General features: G+C 34.0%; 1 protein-coding gene and 1 non-coding gene across 3 annotated transcripts in view; both read left to right on the plus strand.

The window, feature by feature from the left end:
- The window catches only part of LOC122113987 (pleckstrin homology domain interacting protein), a 103,938-nt gene that overhangs the window by 42,803 nt on the left and 36,256 nt on the right, over window positions 1–24,879 (plus strand). The window contains exons 15-21 of one of the 2 annotated variants that reach the window (XM_042687124.1): window positions 9–143; window positions 12,896–13,024; window positions 14,103–14,328; window positions 17,610–17,747; window positions 18,678–18,861; window positions 21,053–21,170; window positions 23,791–23,931. In XM_042687124.1, coding sequence (XP_042543058.1) covers window positions 9–143; window positions 12,896–13,024; window positions 14,103–14,328; window positions 17,610–17,747; window positions 18,678–18,861; window positions 21,053–21,170; window positions 23,791–23,931 — 1,071 coding nt within the window. The remainder of the gene's footprint in view (window positions 1–8; window positions 144–12,895; window positions 13,025–14,102; window positions 14,329–17,609; window positions 17,748–18,677; window positions 18,862–21,052; window positions 21,171–23,790; window positions 23,932–24,879) is intronic. The other variant, XM_042687125.1, reaches the window with a different exon arrangement.
- On the plus strand, window positions 4,558–4,630 carry Trnaa-ugc. Its single transcript has one exon. It is a non-coding gene; the product is annotated as a tRNA-Ala (tRNA).

Genomic DNA, 24,879 nt, shown 5'->3' on the forward strand with positions numbered 1-24,879 from the left:
TATTTCAGGGACATGAAGATGAAGTCTTTGTTCTTGAGCCACATCCATTTGATCCTAGAGTTCTCTTTTCTGCTGGTCATGATGGAAACGTGATAGTGTGGGATCTAGCAAGAGGAGTTAAAGTTCGGTCTTATTTTAACATGGTAATTATGTCATTTTTATTTTATATCTGTTTTTGGGGACATTTTCATAAAGATACTCTATATCATAAAGGAAATCCATTTAATAGCTGGTTTTTTAATTTAAATTTCTTCCTATGATAATTATTCCTACCATTCGTGAGATGCTCAACTTGCCTATGAATTTAGTGGTAACTGGCTTAGTTTTAGTTTAGTTATAGCCTTGAGACATTGACCAGAAATTCACAAGTATGATCTACAGTATTGAGAAGAAAAATTATTTGGAAAACCATGTGACTAAGATAATACTTGTTTTGTATTACTCTAATAGTTGCCTAGAGTAGCATAATTTTATTCAAATACATTGATTTCAAAGTGAAAGCTCATGGCTGGTGGCCATGCCTATAATCCTACCTACTCAGGACACTGAGATCTGAGGATCACTATTTGAAGCCAGCCCAGGCAGAAAAATCCATGAAACTCTTGTTCCAATTAACCTCTGGAAAACCAGAAGTGGAGCTGTTGCTCAAAGTGGTAGAATGTTAGTCTTGAGCAAAAGATCTGAGGGACAGTGCCCAGACTCTTGAGTTCAAGCCCTACAACTTACAAAAATAAATAAATAAAAATACAAAAGCAAAACAAATGAAAGCTCATAACTCAGGCAATACTTACCTTTAATTCATTAGTAGCACACTAGGTATTAAATAAAATTATGCTTTTTTTGCATCTGCATTTAGTTCTTTTTATATTGATTTTTGCAAACCACTGAACATTTATAGTTGTATAAAATAACATATAGCTTACTCTGTGCACTGTTTGGCTTTCTAATCACTACATGAAATATAAAGCACTCTTTAAATACTATAGTGTATGCAGTTTATGTTTTATGAAAAAACTGCTTCCTTGGAACATCAGTACTTTTCAGTAAGAAAGTAAAGAAAAATTGTTTTGTATTATTTTATCATGGTTAGATATATTAAAAATGTACAAACAAGCTGGGTGCTGGTGGCTCACAACTGTAATCCTAGCTATTCAGGAGGCTGAGATTTGAGGATTGCAGTTCAAAGCCAGCCTGGGCAGGAAAGTCCAGGAAACTGTCTCCAATAAACTATTCAGACAAAGGCGGAAGTGGTACTGTGGCTCAAGTGGTAGAGCCCTGGCCTTGAGCACAGAGAGGCTCAGGTACAGAGCCCAGGCCCTGAGTTAAATCCTCAGGACTGTTTAAAAAAAAAAAAAACACAACAAAACATAGAAACAAAAAATTGAAAATATTAAAATATAGAAAACTTTAATGATAAATTATAAGACAATGCTTTTAACTGAATATTGACAACATTATTTCACAGAAGTAGTCATTTGTGAACTAGAAATGTAGCCCAGTGGTAAGGTACTTGCCTGCCATGTATAAGACTGAGTTTCATCCCCAGCACAGTCAGGAAAAAAAAATGTCATTTGTGAAATGTAATGATTTGTTTAAAAAGAAATTACTGGGGAAGTGGCGCTGTAGCTCAAGTGGTAGAGCGCTCGCCTTGAGCTGAAGTGCTGAGGGACAGCACCCAGGCCCAGAGTTCAAGCCCCACAACCGACAAAAAAAAAAAAAAGAAATTACTGGGTACTAGTGGTTCACACCAAAATCCTAGCTACACCTGATGCCAACATCTGACAGCATGTCATCAAAGCCAGCCTGGGCAGAAAAGTCTGTGAGATTATCTCCATTTGAATACCAAAAAGCCATAGACACTGTGGCTCAAAATGGCAGAGCTTTATCCCAGAGGTCAAAAGCCCTGAAACAATGTCCAGGCCCTGAGTTTACGCCCCAGAACTGGCACATACACACATAAATTATATGAAAGGGATGCTCTTTTATAAGATCAATAATCAGAATAAGTTCCTCCATAGTAAGTAAGCATGAAAAGTAACATTGGCTTTCATTATAGCTATACCTTAGCATAAGAATTATAAAATTCTTATATTTTTCTAAAACCATAGTTTTGGTTATTTGGGCTAAAATTGTTAGTGATGGATGGATTTCCTTTTTGATTGTATAGAGTTGGATTTTTCAAAATCAAATTAATAGTGTCCTGGTTAAGATTTTTTTTCTCTACTTTATTCATGTTTTGATTTTGCTTCTTTTGAGAACGTATCTGTTGACTAAGGGAGTTAGTCATCTCTCAGTTTGTCTTTATGGCTTCTAAAAAATGAATTGAATTATATATATATTCGTGGCTTCAATTTGTAACTCGATAATTTGAAAAAAGCATGCATGTAGTAGAGCATATGGAGGGAAAGTTTTCTCATAATTGAGTATTGCTTTCACCTGTTTTAAAGGTGGATTTTCCATTTTTATGTGAGTTGATCATACTACTATTCAATCTTTTCAGTAGATGAAAAAATTGTAGCACTTAGAAATTGAAGTAATATGCTTTAAGCCCATTACAAATTTGTGAGGTAGTCATGGTCATAAGTAAACTGAATACTTTGAATACTAAATAATTAAATAATTTATAAGTATTTTTAATTAGGTGAGGAAATATTCCTGATCTCTATGGATAAGACAAAAAACTAAGTAGTATACATAAAATCCTGTAATAAGTAAAATTAGGTAAAATATGTACCGAACCTTTAAGCTGGGAGAAAGAAAACACAAAAAAGATTTGAAAAATAGCCATCAACAAAATCCTGTCTTTAAAAAGCAGAAAGTGAACTACTCTTATCTCATTTAAGATACATCTTTTAATGTTTTAAATGATTCCTAACTGATGTTTTTAATAGTTTCCAAAATACTTCCAACATTCATTACCATTTGAGTCTCATAAGAAACCTTGTACACAGGGTAGATTTTATTATTTATAATTTCATGAATGGAGAAATGGCTCGTTACAGAGATTAACTGCTTAACCTAGAATTCTTAAATCACTGTGTTGTATGGGAATTTGTGGTTTTAATCCTGTGTTTTTGTCAATTGCTAATGTGTTAACATTTTTTTGAGCATTTTAATGACATTACATAACTAATTTTTATGATACCTAATTTAGGTAAACGCTGAGGGCAGGTGGTTAGCTCTTAAGTGGATCTTTTTAGATCATAATCTCAACATTTTTCTCTAACTTTTAATTTGTAGGTTAGGTCAGTGTCCTACTTTTTTTCTCCTTTACTCTTTAGTACATTTTATTGTTATATCTATTGGCAAGTAAAAAATAGTGCCTCTGGAATTGTTATTAAGAAAACACAAACAATCTGTGGGAGGGAGGCAGAGAAATCTGTGGCCTTACTGCCCACTGTCATGAGTGCTGGGCTTTGGCTATAGTTATATTTAACTTTGTTTAGCTTACTGATGACACCATGTTTAATTGGTAAAATAAAACTTGGAATCTAAATTGAATTGCTGATGTTAAATGACACTTAGAACACGGATTAAGTTTACTAAATAGTTTTGAGCACCATGTGAAATGTCTTTAGTTACTCAATTTTAACAGTATTGAGGATGAATGATTCTCACAGAATATTATTTTTAGAGTAAAACCAAAAGGTAGTAAGTATTATGTAAGGTAGTAACATTTCAAGTGTTTTTTTAATTTGAGGCTTATAAAATGATAAGTAAATTCACCATTTAGCCTATAGACAGACAAAAAAGTAAGGACAATACACTCTACCTTTAAAAGAATAAATGTTTATAGTCCAGGTGTGGTGGCACACACTTATTAAGATCCCACCTGTTTGTCAGACAGAGATAGGAGAGAGGATCTTGATTTCAGGTTAGCCTAGGCAAAAAGTTACTGAGATCCTGTCTTAAAAATAAGCCAAGTGTGATGATTGGGACCTGTAACCTCAGTTTCTTGGGAGGCAGGTGGGAGAATCATGGTTTGAGATTTACCTTTTGTGCCCCTAATAAAGGAGTGAAAATTTCTTGAATGGATTTTTTTTTAAATCAATCCTGGGGCTTGAACTCAGGTCCTATGCTCTTTTGCTCAAGGCTAGTGCTCTACCACAGCTTTACTTGAGATGTCTCATGGGGACTTTTCTGCCTAGATTGGCTTTGAGCCATGATCATCAGATCTCAGACTCCTGAATAGCTAGGATTACAAGTGTGAGCCACCAGTGCATGGCTTGGATTTTTTTTTTTTTTAAGCAGGTTTTTGGGGTTGAGAATATAATTTTGTGGCACAGTGCTTGAGTAACGTGAGGCCTTGTGTTTAATCTCCGCCACTGCTTTGTAAACAACAACAAAGCTGGGCAAGGGGATATTACTGAGCACAGCCTTGCCTAGCAAGCATGAGGCCTGAGTTCAAACCCAATTCCACACCCCCAAATAAATAAACCTGAGGTTTTTAATTAAGACCTGACTTTTCAAATTCATAAGATAATGGAATTCATGTAACAATTCAGTAGTTTGTGCATTTGTAAATTAGCATTTACACAATTAAAATACTAAAATTCGGGTGGGAAGGTGGCTCAGTGGTAGAGCGCTTGCCTTGCATGCATGAGGCCCTGGGTTCGATTCCCCAGCACCACATAAGCAAAAAGAAAAAAAAGCCGGAAGTGGCACTGTGGCTCAAATGGTAGAGCACTAGCCCTGAGCTGAAGAGCTGAGGGACAGCACCCAGGCCCAGACAGAGTTCAGGCCCCACGACTGGACCTAAAAAAAAAACTAAACTAAATTCTTTTTAAAAAATTTTAAATGTTATATTAGAAAGATTGAAGAGATAATGAGATTTTTAAGTGCCTATTTGAGATATGGTAATATATTTTTATAAATATTAAAACATTTACTTTTATGTTTAATAAACATATTTCTTGGTAATCACAAATATTTTTATCTGTATTTAAACTATAACTTAGAGTTTTTAAAATTTTCTTACACCTTTTTTAGGGTAGTCTAAATTTGTGAACAAAAGGTTTAAGATTGAGAATTCAGATAAAAATTCTTAGTTCCTTTTTTGCTTATAATTTCCTAATTGATTCAGAATATTATGAGTGGAGTCTCAGTTTGGCTAGTGGTATTCTTCAGAAAAACCTAACGGTATTAATTTTCTATTTTTATTGTTAACTTTCCTCTTAATAGAGGATCTGAATGAAAAGCATTTGGGAGATGAGCTATTGGTTTGTTTTTTTATTACTGACAAGACATACTGCAAGTATATGATAAGTGATGTGATGTTCTAAAAAGTGTAACATGGGGTATACAATTAATAGCATATGTTTTCCTTGCATTCCTCCCCTATATTGTTTTATCTTTTAACTAAATTAAAATAACCTTAACTTTAAAAAGCTTTTGCTGAAAAAAAAAACTTTTATTTCTTTCTCTTTCTGTCTCCCTTTCTCCCTTTCACTCCCATTTTCTTCCCTTTTCTCCTTTTCTACCCCTTCCTCTAGGTAAAGAAGCTAACAAGAATGTTGTAGATAAAATTACAAACATTAAGAATCATTTGATTTTTTTTTTTTAACCCTTAATTCTTGGCCTGAACTTTTTCTTATCTTTTATTCAGGTTTTAGTTACATTGTCTTTATATGACTGGGAAAAATGATATACATTTGGATTTTATTGAAGCACCTGGTGTGTATTAAGAATTTCTAAACCAGAGAGGATAACTTAGTAAACCAATGCTTTTGTTTAGTTTTGATAAGTGATAAACCTCAACATAGAGTTTTCCTAAACTCTGAAGACTCTAAACCCCAATTTCATATATTAAAAGGCAGACGTATTATTCCCAAAAATAATTTGAAAATGAGTGCGGACTCTACTGATGCTTTGTTTTTACCAATCTTTGAAAAGATACAGATTTAGGTTTTACAACCTTATATATTCCAAAAAACAAAGTTACTTTTTGGTCTTTTTGCCCTATTGAATTACCTGTCGTATTGTACAACTAAGATTTTAACAAATTTAAATGAACACTGATTTAAAAGACATAAAATATGACATCCTCATTTCTTAGCATCAGACCCTTTGACTATTATCAAATAAAAGACACTTAGAGTGGGATTTTTAGGCCCCATGTTTGTAGTTTTTTTCACCTCTCTGGCACTTTTGCTTTATCTCTTGCTATTTCCTTTCTCTACAGTCCTAGCTGTTTCTGACTTTCTCTCATATATTTCTATTTCTGTCATACTATACTTGCCTTTTCTCTGGTTTTTATTTTAATTGAAGGGTACAGTGTCTTTTGTTAGAAAATGATTTTACTAAATTTGATTTTTTGCTTTACTTCTGTTGTTTCATGGGTAAATTCCAAATAATGGTTTTTGTTTAAAGTTTTCCTTATTTTTATAATTGTTCTTTTCTCTTTTACTTGAAAGACAATTTAAAAAAGTGTTCCAGTGTCCACTAATCCAGAACAATATATTTCTCCTTGCAACGTTCCAAACAAGCAGAGGCTGCCAATCTACCACTCAGAATTTTTGCACATGCATACTTCTTCTGACATAGCATGTTCTCAGTGTGACCTATATTTAGTTTTAGACAGTTGTACTTATGTATCTGTAGGAAAGGGAAAAGGAAGCTTAAAATAGGAATAGCACACATCATGTTATCTCTTGTGAATTAGTTCAAGTATCTTTTTTTTCTTCTTCCTTCCTCTTTTCTCTTCTCCTCTTATTTCTCCTTCCCTTTCTTTTTTGCTTTTTTCTTCTGCTTCCTACCTACATCAGATAATATCATGTTACATAATGCTTGGAATGTTTCGAGTCTTTGTTTCATCTTCTCCGAATAAGGAATTATCATTTCAAGTTTCTGGAGTTCCTTAGTCTTTTTTCATCTATATCTTGATACCAAGCATATATTAGGATTTTTACCATAAGTGTGAATTTGCCTCTTAAGCTTGTTGTAGTATATTTTATAAATTACTTTGATGTGCCAATTTGACATTTTGTGACCCGTCATCACAAGTATGAGCTATCATAGTTAGAAAGTACATAGAATTATTTAGAATGTAAACAATTGAAGATATTTTGATTGCAGTTATTTGATTGCTTATTTTGTGTTAAGCAGACATTTGAAGAAGAGAAAGATGTTTTGATTTTTAGCTAGTTTGTTAAGATGTCAGTTATTCAACATACCTGAAAAAGAAGAAGAAAACAACAGGCTAGTTTTTCAGAAAAGTCTATTCAAGTGAAGAATAGAAATTTGTCTTCAAAAGTAAATAGCAATTGAGTCAATAAGAAAGAGAATAAATTTTATAAAGGGAAGAAACATTGTAAACAATGTGAATTTTAAGATGTTCATGAGGTAATTTAGAATGTCTGTTTGGAGTAGATTTTGGAAATGATGGGTGAAAAGGTGTAAAGTGTAAACCATAAATTGAACTGGCCTTTAATCACCTAAGGTTAAGTATCAGTGTACACCAGTGATTTTGGTTAATTTTAGCTAACAGAACAGTACTTTTGTTGTTACTAGTAGTATTTTGGTATGAAATTGTTGGGAAAGTTATGTTAGTCATTCAGATAGGAAAAATCACAGGTAAACAGGAAGAAATTCTTGTAAGATTAGTGCTTTGTGACTGAAATAGACTTTGGGACAGGAGAGTGATAAGTAGGAAGCATTTAATGAATATGTTGAGGATGGTGAGCCCGAGCTTGACATCAGTAATATTGAGGGAAATATGTAAAAGAGAACTACTTTTTAGTTTTTTTTTATGTTGGTTGTATTGGTCTACCTATAAGGAAATGGCCAGCCAGCATTTGGAGACTAGAGATGATAGGAACAGAGAGAAATAAATGTTGATGTTTTCCATACATAGATTGTATAGATTGTTTTCTTCTTCATGGAGATAGAGAATGCAGAGTAGAAGGCATAGAACTAAACTTTCAGTACTATTCATATATAGCAGAAGGGAGAAGAGATCAAAGCTCTATAAAGAGTAGATAAATGTATTAGACAAACACCATATGCTACCATTAGGTTAAAAGAGAAGGAAATATGAAGGGGAAATGTGATTGTGAAGATGAGTTATTTTACAATGTTTTCCTTTGGATGAGAATTGGGCTTATTTTTTCAAAATCACTTTTATGTAATAAATTATTTCTACCCATCTTGACTGCTGAAATATGAATAGTTTGTATTCCTTAAGATATTCTAGCTACTTAGGAGGCTGAGATCTGAGGATCTCATTCAGTTCAAAGCCAGCCTAAGCTGGAAAATTTGTGCCACCTATTTTTTTGTTGGTTGTAGAGCTTGAACTCAGGGCCTGGGTGCTGTTGCTAAGCTTTTTCACTCAAGACTACATTCTACTGCTTTAAGCCACAGCTTCACTTACAGTTTTTGAGTGGTTAATTGGAGATAGAGTCTTATAGATTTTCTTGCCCTGGCCGGCTTCTAACCGCGATTCTTAGATCTCATCCTCCTGAGTAGCTAGGATTTACAGGCATGAGCCTCCTATGCCACTAGCTTTCATGACACTCATCTCCAGTTAACCACCAAAAAGCTGTGGCTCAAGTGGCTAGCCTTCAACACTAAAAAGCTCAGGGCTAGCATTCAGGCCTTGAGTTCAAACCCCAGTACTGCTCCCCCACATCCCCTCTCCCCCAAAAGACCTTCTTTACAAATAACGATAATAAAGATAAAAGGATGCTCAAGGTATATTTTAATCATACACATACATAATAGTATATTTTTTTTGTATTTATTATATATTAAATAGATTTACTTTCCTTCTTGTTGCTGAAATCCTGAAGTTCATTATATATAGTAGGAAAGATTTTATAAGGATTATACAAAATTTACATTTAGCATTCTGTGTTCACTTGATTCTCAGTATATGAGTTTTATAAAATTCTTAAAGTCTTACAAGACATAGTTTTGAATTTTGGAATATCTTCTACTGTTCTTTTAGCCTATGATAGTTTGTTTTTTGTTTATTCACATCTAGTTACAGATGTGAACATTTTTCTAATAAGATAGACTGTAGCTTTCTTCTTGTGTTTTGGGTTGAGATTCTCTAGAAATATATTCCTATGTTCAGTCTAAACATCTAAATATATATTCATCATGATTAAAACACTTGTGCCTGTAATTTTAGTCTTCATTCTAATGCTTTTAATATAATGTTCAGATTGATTCAGGTCTTCAAACAAGCCTTTCAGAATACATCAAACACTAGGATTTGGAACTGGATAAGAGACTCTAGTGACTACTTACATGTTTTTAATTGTTTTTTTGGAGATACTAGATGATTTGTGCATTACTAGTAGAGAGCATTCTTTATTGCCAGTCTTGGGACTTGAACTCAAGGCATGAGCACTGTCCCTGAGCCTCTGTGCTCAAGGCTAGTGCTGTACCACGAGTTACAGCATGACTTCGGGCTTTTTCTGTGTAGTTTCACGGACTTTACTGCCTGGACTGGCTTTGAGCTGTGATCCTAAGATCTCAGTCTCCTGAGTAGCTAGGATCACTGGCGAGTGCCACTGGCGCCCAGTGGCTCTTAACATTCTTTGACTTCATTCCTATGTCCTTTAATTATTCACCTTTTCTGTTTGACAAAAATTTAAAAAAAGTTTTTCCATAAATAGAAAAATTCTGCCATCACCAAAACTCCTCATATTTTTGTATTGATTTAACTTTTTCTGAGACAGAATAGTTCTGTAGTCCATGCCAGCCTTGAACTCCCAATCTTCCTGTTTCAGTCAACCCAGTGTTAGGATTACAGGTGTGTGCTTCCATCCCCAGTTTCATTGTAATCTTTTTAAGGTTCACTAGCATGTTTGTAATACTTCTTGAAAATATTTCAAGAATTCTTGAGTTAATGGGACAATGTTCTAATAAGAGTACCAATGATTTTAATGTTATCCCATCCTAGTTTAGAAATGCAAAACAAAATATCACAGTTACTACATGTCTTACTTTCTTTTACTTACTCGTATGGAAATTCTTATTACTTATCACATGGCCGTGTGGCCTAATGGATAAGGCATCCGATTCTGAAATTCTTATTACTTGTTAAATACTATCTCATAGATTATTTCAGCTAGTCTTTAAGTGTTAATATATGTTCTATTATGTGGCCTTACATGGCCTAAGTAATACACAGCAACAATACTTAATTTTATGAGAGAACTAATTTGTCTAATTTGTTATTATTTATTTCTGTTTTATACTTTTTTGCATTCTTTGTATTCAGTAAATACTAGCATAAGCTATACCATTTTTTAGCTATAATACACATTCTAAAAACAGGTTATTAATCACATAGGACAACTAAAATGTAGCATCAACTAGATAAAGCATTTCATAGGTGAGTGTTTAGTATCCTGAATACCTTTTTGTATGCAAAAATATACCTTGTTTGCTACTTTGGTAGTGATGAGAACTGAACTCAGGATCTTGCTCATGTGGGGCAAATCATGCCAAGTGTTCTACCACTGGGCTTTTAACTTCTTGAAGGTTTGTAAGTTCTACCATGGAGATACATACCCACACCAATATGTTTTTTTTTTTTTAATTAATAAGGTCACAAGCACCTTTTGGTGAGTAGATTCTTTTAATGTATATTTAAGTGAATAGTGATTAAATGGTGTATTTTTTATGCCCCTACTTCTTTGTGATGGTACTGAGACTTGAACTCAGGGCCTTTCACTCTTTGCTTGTTTTTTTTTTTTTTTTTTTGTATAAAGCTGGCACTCTACCTCTTGAGCCATATTCCTACTTCCAGTTTTGTGCCTGAACTAGCTTTGAGTGAAATCTTCAGATTTCAGTCTCCTGAATAGGATTACAGGTGTGAGCCCCAGAGCTGCTCTCCTTTTTTCTGATTAGATTGGAATGTACTTTTGTTTTCATATAAAAGTCACTTTAGATGTAAAACAGCAACTTTACACTAAGAAATTAGTAATATACTTCCATATTCAGAGTAGAATGCAGTGTAGGACACAAAGATCTTAAGTGTTTGCTTATTTGAAGCTTTGTAAGTTCTAGCTCTCCCAAAATATTCTTTTAGAGTTCTACTAACTTAAATGTAGCCACATTGACAGATGTGATGTATTCTAAACATCACACAAAAGTCTGTTAGATTTCCTTTGTTATTACTGAGTTGGACCACTTTCTAATCGCTTTTTCTATACCATCATACACTTAAAAATCTTAAGACTTATTATAATGTTGTAGATTGGGAAGCCTTAGATCTATAAAGTGTTTTATCATTTTTTTTTCCTCAAAAAGTAAACTATAACTAAGAAGAATTTAAATCTATAATTCTAAATTTTCTATGTAAAATTCTATTTAGAGGAAAACATTTGTTCCCATGGTTATTTGTAACCGTTTGTGTAACTTTTTGAAATGTAAACTTAAAAAACTTGAACCCTAGCATTTCTTCTTATGGTCTTTCATTTTTGCATGTACTTCTCAGCCTGAGAAAAGTTCTGTGCCTTTTGCTTGTTTTCTAATTATTCTCAAGTAGAGCAATTAAAATCAATTACCTTCTTCTGCTATCTTATCCTACAATTTTTCTTTATACCTGAGAAATCCTGTTTCACTTAGAGTTCATTTTCTTGCTTATCTATGATTTTGTGGTTATAAGACATTAGATAAGTTTACTAGTTTTTTTTATTATATTTTAGGAAAAATCCAGTCTTTTCCATTAGCACCTTACAAAGCAGTGTTGATAAGTACCATTGTGTATATTTCTTCTTTTCAGCAACCAAAGGAAAATTTAGCTATCTTTTGGACAGTCTTGTCTGTGGTATTACATTAACTTCTTAGGCAGAGCCTTTCCTTTTATAGTGATAATTTCTCTTTTAACCAAAGTACATACCTTCCTTGAGAAATTGACAGTTCTTCTGAATTTTAACTCACTTCTCTGTTTGGTGAACTATACTTCCATTCTTACGCCAAATTTTTACTACTAAAGAAAATTACCACTTTCTCTTTCAAAGCATTTTCTGACATATTACTAATAAAGCTGAATTTGTTCTAGATCAGTGGATACCGGAACAGAAAGGAGGTATTTCTTACCTGATAATGTGTGTGTGTGTTCCGATTCTGCTAATCCAGAAACCCAATCTCATTTGTTGAAAATCATCCTTAGTTATTATTTGTTAGGGAGTCAACTCCCTGTTTTAGTTGTTTCTGAAATTCAGTCCCTAGATGTGCTTAGATAGGGTAGAATTTTTACCTCTTTCAGAATACTGCTAAAGAAGTTTTCAACTGGAACATAGTCTGAAGAAGCACTGAGAGCAAAAAATTCAGAGTGGTGATTGGCCACCTCTGTTTGATTGACAGGTTGCAGGGAGAAACCCATTCGTTCTGGATTAATGGAACTGGAAAACAGAAAACAATTATCAGGTAAAGAAACCCTTTTCTTTAACCTTTGAAATTCATCATTTAAAACATGAGTCAGACTACCAGGGAATTTATTACCAAGAAGAATGAAATTTAGTGTCATGTAAAAAGTGTTCTCTGGCTACTACTTCCACAAGTGTTGGAATTTGCTACAGTTGCTGCATATTGTTAGTATTTGCAGAAAGGACATGAATGAGTGGAAATATGTGGATATATGGCTCAATAATGTTTTAAATCTGGGACAAAAATATGAAGCAATTCTATGGGTGGGGTGATTGGTGTTCTTTCATTTCCTGATTTGTGTCTGGTCTGTGGATAGAGTTCTTTATTTTTTAAGTCTATTAATCTGGCATTTTTCATGAATACTCATAATTTTATTGTACTGTACTTTTTGTACTTAATTCACTTTTATTAAAATGTATGCATTCTTTATCATAAAATTTTAGTAACAGTAGTAACCAGCTTTTAAATGTTTTTGTGGCAGTTTTCTGATTGTTGATTAAATATATTTCAGATTGAAGGCCAAGGACATGGTGCAGTTTTTGACTGCAAATGCTCTCCTGATGGTCAGCATTTTGCATGCACAGACTCTCATGGACATCTTTTAATTTTTGGTTTTGGGTCCAGTAGCAAATATGATAAGGTAAAGTATGATAGTTAAATATTACTTCTATTATTTCCTGTCTCTTTTTTTTACTCATAAGTATTTGGGAACTATCAACTTTTAAAATGATATTTTTGAATTCAGCATAAAGCTTGAAGAATTATTTTAAATGCTGTGGACTTAATCTTTTTTTACATATAGAAAGGAAGAAGAAAATCGGGCTGTTGATTTTTTTTTTTTTTTTTACAAAAAGATACACCTTATTTAAAAATTTGCATATTTGGAATAGCTCTTAGGTTGTTAGAGTAGTTTGGATGGGAATATTAACCATAGAGGAACAGGTTGTTAAGAGTAGTTTGGATGGGAATATTAACCATAGAAGAAAACTTAGAAATGTGTACTTACATAGCTAATACACATTCATCCAGTGTATAAATAGTTTCTCAACTGGTGATTTATGATTGAAGATCCTGCCTTTATGTAATGACTAAAGGAATTAAATTACCTATTGATGATAGACTAGTATAAAAGTTGATTATTTAAACATACTTAAGTTGATTATTTAAACATACTTCAGATGAAGCAATGATATTTTAAAGTAAGTTACAGATGTGTCATGGTTGAGTTTATCATCGGTATCACAAAAATTTTAGTGAATGAAAATACTTATTGTTTTAAAAATCCTGTGCTATTTTTATATTATATAAACTTGAGGCTGGGACTATAAATGATGAAGTACATGCTTAGCTGGAGTGGAACTCTTGATTCAATCTTAGCATCCAAAATAGTGAAATAATAGGTAAACCATGCTTACTGTTTCTAAGGATCCTAAGATAAAGCTTATGTTGCTGTAAAACAAATACCACTAATGATGAAGTTTAATTACAATTAATTTAAGAAAAGAATATTCCTTTTTTTAAATCCTTCAGTGCTGGAGTTATATGGTTGCGAAGCAGGAACTATACAACTGAGCTATACCTTTAGTCTCACAGTTTTTTTTTAGATTGTTGCTTTGTACTATAATATGTAGTATAGTGTTTGCTTTTTTTCATTAGAAATGTTCTTTGTAGTGACAAATTTGTATTTTCCAGTCTTTTATTGACCTTTCTTTTTACAGATAGCTGATCAAATGTTCTTTCATAGTGATTATCGGCCCCTTATTCGTGATGCCAACAATTTTGTATTAGATGAACAAACTCAGCAGGCTCCTCACCTCATGCCTCCTCCTTTCCTGGTTGATGTTGATGGTAATCCTCATCCATCAAGATATCAGAGATTAGTTCCAGGTCGAGAAAACTGCAGGGAGGAGCAGCTCATCCCTCAAATGGGAGTAACTTCCTCAGGTAGGTATGCATTTTTATAGGGACCACAAGTTTACTTTTTCAACTTTGCTAATAAGTTAAACTTTAATTTCATTGTTTTGAGCAAAAGAGTAATCTTTTCTAAAGTTCTTCAAGTAATGCTTCAAAAATTATAAGATGATCATCTTGTAAACATTGAAGATTTAAAGCAGTAATTTTGACTTGCATTAGTTTATAACTTCTGCATACTAATTTGGTCAACTCTGTATTTGGTGTGAGAAGAGTAATTTAGTAATTCAGCAGCATTTATGGAAAAATCTTCCTGGCATACCCAGCTGTATTCAGTAGGGAATTAATCATGACCTTTGCTGACAAGAAGTCAGTGAGATGATCAGTTATAGTAAAATTTATAATGAATATTATAGTTTGTGAGAAAAACTATAACTAGTGTGGCTGTTCTCAGTGAAGTCTTTCAAGGGCAAAAAGTACCAACAGCTATTTTACTGAAGTATTATTGAAAAATCAAGTGAGTTGAAGAACTGAATAGCAGTTAAAATGTGTGCAAGGTCTATAGACTCCTCCTTCCCCCTTATTTAATAAATGTACCATATATTATATGGAAATAATGTAGAGGCTCCATAAAGAAGATGAGGCTACTTTTGTCATGAGTTGAATTTATTTTAGAATAGAAAAATTACAAGGTAATTTAGGTTTTAGATGATGTAATGAACAAAACAAATATTTAAAATTTTGTGATGAGTTAATAACCAATTTAGATTAACTGGAAAATTTAATCTGGTTGCAATAGAGCAAACCAATCTTAATGGATTGGCTATGAAATTGCGACAAAGATGGACACATTGGTTAGAAAGCCTACTCTTAACACTTAGAGAAGTCTACTTAACATGAAGATTAAGGGAGACGTATTAGAGAAATTGCCTCTGCTGTCCTCCAGAGAGAACAGTGCAGACTAGGATATCTGGAATATATGCAGTTATTAGGTCTCAACATGGTGACTACATCAACTGAGAACAACTAGTATTAAGTGTAAGACCATACGCTGACCAGGAAAATATTTAGACAAATACTGCTTATAGCACCACATTGAGAAGGAAGGCTTTGGAGTGTTGCAGTCTAACTGATACAAGCCAGATGATGTCTAGGTCTCACAAAAGGTATGTTTCTGGGATTTCAGGCACAGGAAGCAAAGCAAAACAATGACAGTGTTTCATTTAACATTTTGCAGAAGCTATTGTAGATAATAATTCTGTATTACCTATGATATTTCAGTATTAGAAGTTGAAAAATGAAAGTTAAGGTCTAAGGTATGATTCAAGTGGTAGAATTTTGCTTACCTAGTGAACGTGAGTTCAAACTTCCACACCAAAAAAAGTAGAGATGAAAATTTAGCAGTATTGTGTGGCAGAACTACAAAGATTCTATCTCATTGTTCTTTCCTTCTACAAGATGCTCTTAGAAATGTAAAGTGGCAGAAATAGTTATCAGTTACTAGTGCTGGACTACAAGAAAACCTTTCACAGTAATTTTGGCTTTATTGTCATAAAAGTTTTTAGTACTAGCTAGGTGCTGGTGGCTGATACCTATCGTCCTAGCTACTCAAGAGGCTTGAGATCAGAGGATTACATTTCAAAGCCAGCCCAAGAAGGCAAATACATGAGACTCGACTCTTATTTCCTTTTAACCATAGAAAGCTTGAAGTGGAGGTTTGGATCAAGTAGTACAGAGCTAATGAGTGAAGAAGTAAAACAAAAGAGCAAGACCTTCAGTTCTAGTCCTAATACCAACACAAAGAAACAGATAGATAGATACATACATACATACGTGTGTGTGTGTGTGCGTGTGTGTGTGTACTTTTAAAATGTTTCATTCATTATTCATTATTTTACTTTTTTCTTTTTGGTGTCCGGTCTGGGGCTTGAACTCAAGGCCCTGAGCTGTGCTTAAGACTAGCACTCTAGGGGCTGGGAAGGTGGCTCAGTGGTAGAGCGCTTGCCTTGCATGCCTGAGGCCCTGGGTTCGATTCTTCAGCACCACATAAGCAAAAAGAAAAAAGCCGGAAGTGGCGCTGTGACTCAAGTGGTAGAGTGCTAGCCTTGAGCTGAAGAGCTGAGGGACAGCGCCCAGGCCCAGAGTTCAGGCCCCACGACTGGACCCAAAAAAAAAAAAAAAGACTAGCACTTGAGCCATGGCTCCTTTCCAGCTTTTTGCTAGTTAAAAGAGTCTCAAGGACTTTCCTGCAGTCCTCAGGTCACTGCCTCCTGCGTAGCTATTGCAGGCATAAGCCACTGGTGCTTGGCTATTTTACACTTTTTAAGGACAAAAGTAGTTAATACAAAAATAGAACAAAACAATTGTTTTAAAGATTCTAGTTAGCATCATTGTGTACTATATTCCTGTTTTGTGATAGAATTCATTCTTAGAAATCTTGTGGAGCCAAGAGAAATGTATGTTGGCTCTTGTAATAAATTGATTTGTATGCAGTTTTATATAGTGACACTCAGCAGTATTCAAAGATGCCAGTTTTTCTAAGCAGCAAATCAGAAAAGAATGTATAGACATTTCAACTATTCTTACTATATTCTAGTTTTGTTACTTTGGACAAGTTATTTTATCCTATTGATTTATAGCTTTCTGTTATAAAACAAAATAACACATGCTTACCACATAATTTTCTCTTTTCCTTATAGCTTTCTTACCAACAATTTAATTCACCGTATTCTTTGTGTCTTCACAATTTAAGTCTACCATAAAATTCTAATCAGATCTCATGTACCTCCATGCCTAGTATTAATTACTCTCTTCTTTATTTTCATGGTGGTATTTTCCATATCTTAAATCCTCATATATCTTTTTATTCATTTAGCAAGCTTGAACACTTTTATATGTCTCATAATGTAATAGATTTAGAAAGTAAAAATTTTAAGTGGGTAATAAAAATTGTCATCTCAAAGGAATAATGAACTGTGTAAAATTCTGTTTTTTCTACTTTCTAAATGTTTGACTTGGAGCATTTATTTTGGTTTGGTGTTTGGTTGTTTGAAGATGAAGTTAGTTACCAAAAGAAATATGAATACTTTTGAATTATGGTAGACAGTAAAAGGTAGCAAACATACATTCAGCATTATTAATGAATTAAAATAGTTTTAGTTTGATTTCTATTTCCATCATTTATTGTTAATCATTTTAAGTCTTGTATCAAAGAAAATTAAGGTTTCACTATGAGCTAATCAATGAGGCGGATGTGTAAGTGTTCAAAATAGTGACTGAAATTTTCTTGGCATGTTGTGTGGTATGTTACATAGGGCTGAACCAGGTTTTAAGTCAGCAAGCAAACCAAGAGGTCAGTCCACTGGACAGCATGATTCAGAGACTGCAACAAGAGCAAGACCTTAGACGCTCTGGTGAAGCAGGTATCAGTAATGCCAGCCGTTTGAGTAGAGGTAAGATGAGACTTTAAGTGAACCTCCAGGAGTAGAGAAAGACTATAAGATGAAATCATATTTTGGATGACTGTTTAATGATCTAAAATGTGTTCACAAGATAAGATTTTGAATTATACATGAGTTTAAAAATATGATTACTCTTCTTAAATTCCCATAAAAAGCATCATTTCCTGTCAGTTTTGCATGCTAGGCATGCATTCTACTAAGTATACCTTCAGCCCAGAAAATCCATTCAATAATTTGTGGAACAAAATTATACAGTTATGTTTGTAACTTTATCACCCTCAGTTGTTGTATACTTTAAATGTTAAACTCATGGACCATACTGGCTTTTTTTTAACGGTTTCTCAAAAATACTTAATTTCTTTATTGTTGTTAGAAAATTTTTTTTTTTACATAGAATCCCTGAAGCTCAATATTTCATACTGTTAATAACTTATCTGATCAGTTTAATAACCATGTTTTATTTCCATTATTTATTTGTAGTGGTACTAGGGCTTGACCTCAGAGTCTTACTGCTTTTATGCTGGTGTTCTACCACTTGAGCCACACTCCTAGTTTTTTTAACAAGTTATTTTTCAGATAGATTTGAGTTTTTCCCTCAAGCTGAATTCAGACTATGATCCTCTTACCTATACCTCTCAGTAACTAGAGCCACAGCCAAGTACCCCATTCCCAACTTGGTTGAGATGAAGGCCTCACTAACATTGCCCAGATGACTTCTATCTCTGACTGTGATCATCCATGTATCTCGTCCAGAGTAGTTGGAATTACATGCATGTGTCACCATGTTGCTTCATTAAACTTTTGCTGGTGGTTTAGTTTCTGATTTGGTTATCGAGTTTCGTGTGGAAGGTAATAGAGTTTTGATTACAAACTAATGAAGTGTCTGTAGGATTTGTAAGTTTTTATTATATTTTTACTTAGGCTCTATAAGTTCTATCCCCGAAGTTCATTCACCACCAAATGTGGGACTAAGGCGGAGTGGACAAATTGAGGGAGTGCGGCAGATGCACAGTAATGCTCCAAGAAGTGAAATAGCCACAGAACGTGACCTTGTTGCTTGGAGTCGAAGGGTTGTAGTGCCTGAGTTGTCTGCTGGTGTGGCCAGGTAAGGAATTACTGATTTGTTTATGCCATTGTTGCTTCTTTTCATTTTGAATTCTATTTTTCAAAATAACTTTTTATTTTAGCAGCTGAAAAGCTGGTATTTAAAATAATTTGTAATTGCTAAAAACTTAAACCTTTAAATATGTGGTTTTCTAAATGATTCCAATAAATGGCTTAAGATAAGGTGTCTTAAGATGATTGAAGGAAAATCACCTCAAATTGACAAAGTAGATTTTATTGGGTAGCATATTTGAAATCTTTGTTACTTAAGACACATTGTATTGTTTATTGGTAAATATATAACTATTTGGTATATGTATCAATTATTTTCTCTTTAAATGTATACATTTGATTTAAAAGTATTAGTTTGGTGTAAGCATAGTCTCATAGTCCATGTGAGGGAGATGCTTTATGTTCAGTTTATGTTCAGAAGTGGGTAAATACCTAATGAATGAGGTCCTTATGAGCCTCACTAATCCAGTTATATACTATAGCAAAAAGTATGACAATCAAAACGTTTTTTCCAGCTATTCCACTCTGCAGATAATATCACTATATAATATTTTTCAAACTTTTTTTTTTGTGGTACGGTGGATTGAACCAAATGCTTTTAAACCATTTAAACTTCATCCCCTTTTTATTACATTTGTTTTTGTTTTGTTTTCTTAGATAAAGTCTCTCTAACTTTGCTAGAACTGTTCCTCAAATCCATGCTGGCTCCTACCTTTACTTTCCAAATAACTGGGACTACAGACATGAATCACAATACCAAACTGTGTTTTCAATTTTGGTGTTTGTACAGGTTATGTTTTTTAATTAGACAATACTTGAAATTTGTATCTAGATTTAGGATTAACTATATCCTCAGATACAAGTTTGAACAGTTCTTTATATTATGATAAAGATATCCTTAATGAAAATTATGTCCCATAATATATTTTTAGTTGAATCCTTGTACACTTTTTCAATTTTAATGGTAAGGTTTAAAGAGTACTCAATAAATACCCATTTTCAAAACTAATTAGAAAATACCACAGAGGAGAATTGGATTTCAGAGTATTACTTTTTATTTACTTGTGAACAATAAAACTTTGCCTGATGCACTTTGTCTTAGTAAAACCAACCCCAAAAGTAAGTAGCCGTGGGTCACAGGTCTTTTACCAACTGAAATATGTAGATTACTTGTTAAAAAAACAAGATAGAATGTGTATATTTTACTTAGTGGCAGTGACTGGTCCATGCTAAGCTGCATGTTCATAAATACGATTAGTCCACTACTCCTCTGAGGAGTAAGAAGTGTGATTGCTAGTTGATGGTCAAGATTTGTGTGTATGGAAGGAACAGATCAAGGATTTCTCTTCAAATATTCTTTACCTATCTCGTGTTTAACCATTAAACCTAAGGTCAAGGAAGGCAATGGCTCTCATTTAGGTCATTCTTTGACCTTCCAGTTTGACTTGGATGCCTGAATAGAGCAAGTTTCACAATAGTAGAGCCTTACTGGGAAACATGGAGATATTTTGAAGCTTCAGGAGTTGTATTAGCTCAGCTTTAAGCTCTGTCATGTCTTGCTTTTAAATGAAACAAGCTCTGTGTGGCACACAAGATTATCAAAACACAGGCTCTATAGTGATGCTATTAAAAAAAAAAAAAAAAGAATCCAATATCTAACCTTTAGAAAAGTTACCTAAAACTGTTTCTAGAATCTAATACATAACCAGCCTACCAATGACTGCAGAAAGTTTCAAGTCAGAAAAATAAAAATTAATCTTTTCTGTATTGTAATCACTTAATGCTAGATGTCTTGAGCATAAGAAGATAGCTCAGAAATCTTTACCATTTACTTCCATCTGCAAAGAAAATGACAGGAGTAGCATTTCATCTCTGATAATTAACAATCCTCTTTGGGGGAGAAATCAATTGCAAAATTCTAGATTAAGCTGAGAGCCAGTGGCTCAATGTTTGTAATCATAGCTACTCAAAAGGCTGAGACCTGGAAGATGTTAATTCAAAGCTGGTCCAGGCAGAAGTGTGTAAGACTCCAGCTGCAGTGAACCAGCAAAAAGCTAGACTAGAGTTCTGGCTCATGTGGTATAGGAGCAAGGGAGTATGTGAAGTCCCTGAGCAAGCCTCAGTATTGGCAAACGAAGAAATTTCTAGATTAACATATGACCTTTAATACTCTTTTTCAGTAGGCAGGAAGAATGGAGAACTGCAAAGGGTGAAGAAGAAATAAAGACTTATAGGTCAGAAGAGAAAAGGAAACATTTAACTGTTGCAAAAGAGAATAAAATACTTACTGTTTCAAAGGTAAATATTAATTACTTTGGTATTTAGTAGTTATTGTACAACAAAGACCATTTTAAAGGCATCTTTTTTTGGGGTCTGGTCGTGGGGCCTGAACTCTGGGCCTGGGTGCTGTCCCTCAGCTCTTCAGCTCAAGGCTAGTGCTCTACCACTTGAGCCACAGTGCCACTCCGGCTTTTTTCTTTTTGCTTATGTGGTGCTGAGGAATCGAACCCAGGGCCTCATGCCTGCAAGGCAAGCGCTCTACCACTGAGCCACCTTCCCATCTCCAAAAGGCATCTTTTTAAAATGAATTTTGATACTGGTGGATGCTGGTGGATACTGATGGCTCTCACCTGTAGTCCTAGTTATGGGTCTGAGATCTAAGGATTATATTTTGAAACCAGCCCAGTTAAGCAGAAAAAAAGTTGTACTGGCTCAATTGGTAGAGCTCTATTAGCTTGTGAATAAAAAAGCTGAGTAAGAGCTCCAGGCCCTGGGTTCAAGCCCCAGACAAGCGAGTGGGTGTATACGCGCACACACACACACTAGCAAAGAATGGTACTATTGTAAATAGGATAATAAAACTAGTACAGGATAGTAAAATTACAGGACAGTAACGTTACTATCTGCAACAACTTATCAGTTTATCTTAATACTGTTATAAGTAATGTTCCTTAACTTTGTCTATTATGAAGGATAGATTGTTTTTACTAGTTTTCCAGTTTGGGTTTCTCTGTCATTTTAATGTAGCAAAAATTGGAACTACTAGGTTTCACTTAGTTTTATATATCTCAGATAGATTTCTCTGCCCTGAGGTCTAGGAATCACAGTATCTGTTCTACTGATTTGTGCCCACTCCCGTTTCTGCACCATCAGAACCCTTCTAACTAAGCAGTGAGCTAGACAAATAATGAATAGGCTTTCTGATCCGCTAACATTGGTTTAAACAAGTTGGAAATACTTTTTGGTTTTCTTTTTCCCCCTATTAAAGCCTTGTAGGTCTTCCAGTCTAGTTATGGTTCCCTTAGTTTTGAGGATGAAGATTTTCCTTATTCTTCTGGATTTGACGTCGGGCCTTCAGATACCAATGTCCTTACGTAAGCTTATAGGATGAAGAATCAGTGAAGGGGGATGATGCAAAGGACACATGTGCTTTCCTGAGAAAGGCTCTTTGGTGTTGCTCAGCATGGTTGTGCCACATTTCACATTGGTCCAGTTGACATCCCAAGTAAAGGAAGAAATTTTGTGTATATGCAACCTATGAAGGGAAAGAACAGATTTATTTTGGTTGATAATCTGCTTTCTCCTTATCACTTATCAACACATTAAAAATATTTGTATTCTTCATTTGGAATTTATCTTCTAGAAGTATCAGATTTTGAGTAACATTTTACATACAAAAATAGTTTTAAGGATGTGGATTTGCAGAAATGATTATTTTTAGTGAGTGGAGGGAGATTTATTCAATTCTTACTAGGGGATTAGTTTAAATTATATGACAGAATAGTTGCACAAGTTTTTGTTTCTTTGTTCCTTTATGTATTTTTGTATATTTTGTGCTTGTATGAAAACATCTGTTTCACTTCCAGTCCTAATAATATAATTTAAATTCCTGAGTATTTTCTGTCAACAATCTAAGAGTAATGTTCTTTTTTATTGTCTAAGGATAAGTCTGATTTGAACTTAATTGGTTAAAGATTATCTCTTTTTTGTATTTTTGGCTCACTATTATATGTCCAAATGCAGAAAATGATTGTTTCTTTTTTTGTTGTTGTTGGTCATGGGGCCTGAAATCTGGGCCTCGGTGCTGTTCCTCAGCTCTTTAGCTCAAGGTGAGTGCTCTACCACTTGAGTCATAGCACCACTTCCAGTTTTCTGGTGGTTAAATGGAGATAAGAGTCTCATGGACTTTCCTGCCCAGGCAGGCTGGCTTTGAACCATGATCCTCAGATCTCAGCATCCTGAGTAGCTGGGATTTATAGGCATGAGCCATTGGCACTGACCAACTCTTTTCTTTGTTTTTTGTTTTTCTGTAATAAGACCATGTACTTCATGGGTATGATAATTGTCACTTGTTTGGGGGGTTGTTTTTATTAACTTTTTCCCCAGGTATATATTCTTAATGTTTCTTGAAAGTATCTCTGACAGTGTCTTGGGACTTTGTCAAGTGTTGAGGGGTTACTGGTTGTTTTCATCTGCTGCAGGATATTTTTCTGAAGTTAATTCAAGCAGAAGAAAGATAGTAGTAGCTATCTTTCTGGGCCTGGACACTGTCCCTGCACTCTTCAGCACAAGGCGAGCGCTCTACCGCTTGAGCCACAGCGCCACTTCCCCATAGTTTATTCTTTCATGTACATTTCTGTAGATTTGGTGTTTGAACAGAAGAATTTGCTTGGCTTAATCTATCATGAATCTTCAAGCCTGGATCATTTATTTAAAAAAAATTTTTTTCTTAAACTCAAGAAGTGAATTAATATTGTTATTCTGGAATGTTCCCTAATATGTTAATATGTGTGAGTTGGTACTATAGTTCATTTCATTGATATCTTAAGTATGATGTTTATACTTAAAAATTAACTATTAAGCCTATATAAGCATACTGTGAATAAATTTAAAATAAATTTATTCTAATTTTTTATAGAATCATACTCATGAGCATTTCCTTGACCTTGGGGAATCCAGAAAGCAACAGGCAAATCCGCATAATTATCGTACAAGATCTGCACTGGAAGAAACCCCTAGGCCCTTGGAGGATATAGAAAATGGCACAAGTTCATCAGATGTAAGATCTCAGCACTTCATGAATTTCTCTATTAGTTTTTTTTTTAATCTGACTTGCATTCTTTATGTTCATTGATGTAAGTCTAATTCTAAAGTAGCATGTCAGCTGTTATAATAGCATGTTCTATAATAGTGATAGCTTCCTCACATGGTACATATATTCATTGCAAATTTCCAAGACAAAATGAATACTTCCCAACTTACATATACAGGTTCTAAGGTTCCGTTCAGTTAATAACACTCATTTACCTATTAAATGGTAGACCTAAGATAACATCCATGCTTCTTTTACTTTAAAGCTAGGCTTTTAAGTTGGTATTACAGTGCTCTGATAAACTGTAACTATAACAACCATCAATAGACATGTGACAATTTCAGCTAATTCATAATCTCAATATAAACTTATAGATTTCTAAATTTAATTGTTAATTTTCACGCATAATTATTTCCACAAATATTATTCTACTAAATTAAATATTCTTTGAGCAAAGACAGTCAACTAGTTAGAACCTATTCAGCCTTAAAAACATTTTCTCTGTTCATCACATTCTTTTCATAGTAAAGCCAAAGGTGGATTTAGCTTAGATAATGATGGCTATTCAGGATCCTACTGCAGTGTCTTGAAGTGACATACAAAAGTTTTCTTAAGTGTTTTGAGATTATTTTAACTGCAATTTAAATGTGTTTCATAGCTGTGCACAGTGGAATGTACCAATGGCACTTGGGAGGCTGGTGCAGGAAAGAAGCTGAGCTCAGGATTGTAGGCCAGCTTGAACAATCATAGTGATGCTTTTAAAACAACTTTTTAATTGCTGTAAAAAAAAAAAAAAAAGTTCATTTCTAAACACTTTCAGTTCTTCTTTGGCCAGCTGAGAGTTACATATGTATTCTGGCAAAACCCACAAAATACACTGCATGAACCAGACCAGTGATGGTTTTGTTTGTTCTT

Source organism: Dipodomys spectabilis, unplaced genomic scaffold (assembly GCF_019054845.1).
Source record: "Dipodomys spectabilis isolate Male_0828 unplaced genomic scaffold, ASM1905484v1 ptg000102l, whole genome shotgun sequence".
NCBI classification, from domain to species: Eukaryota; Metazoa; Chordata; class Mammalia; order Rodentia; family Heteromyidae; genus Dipodomys; species Dipodomys spectabilis.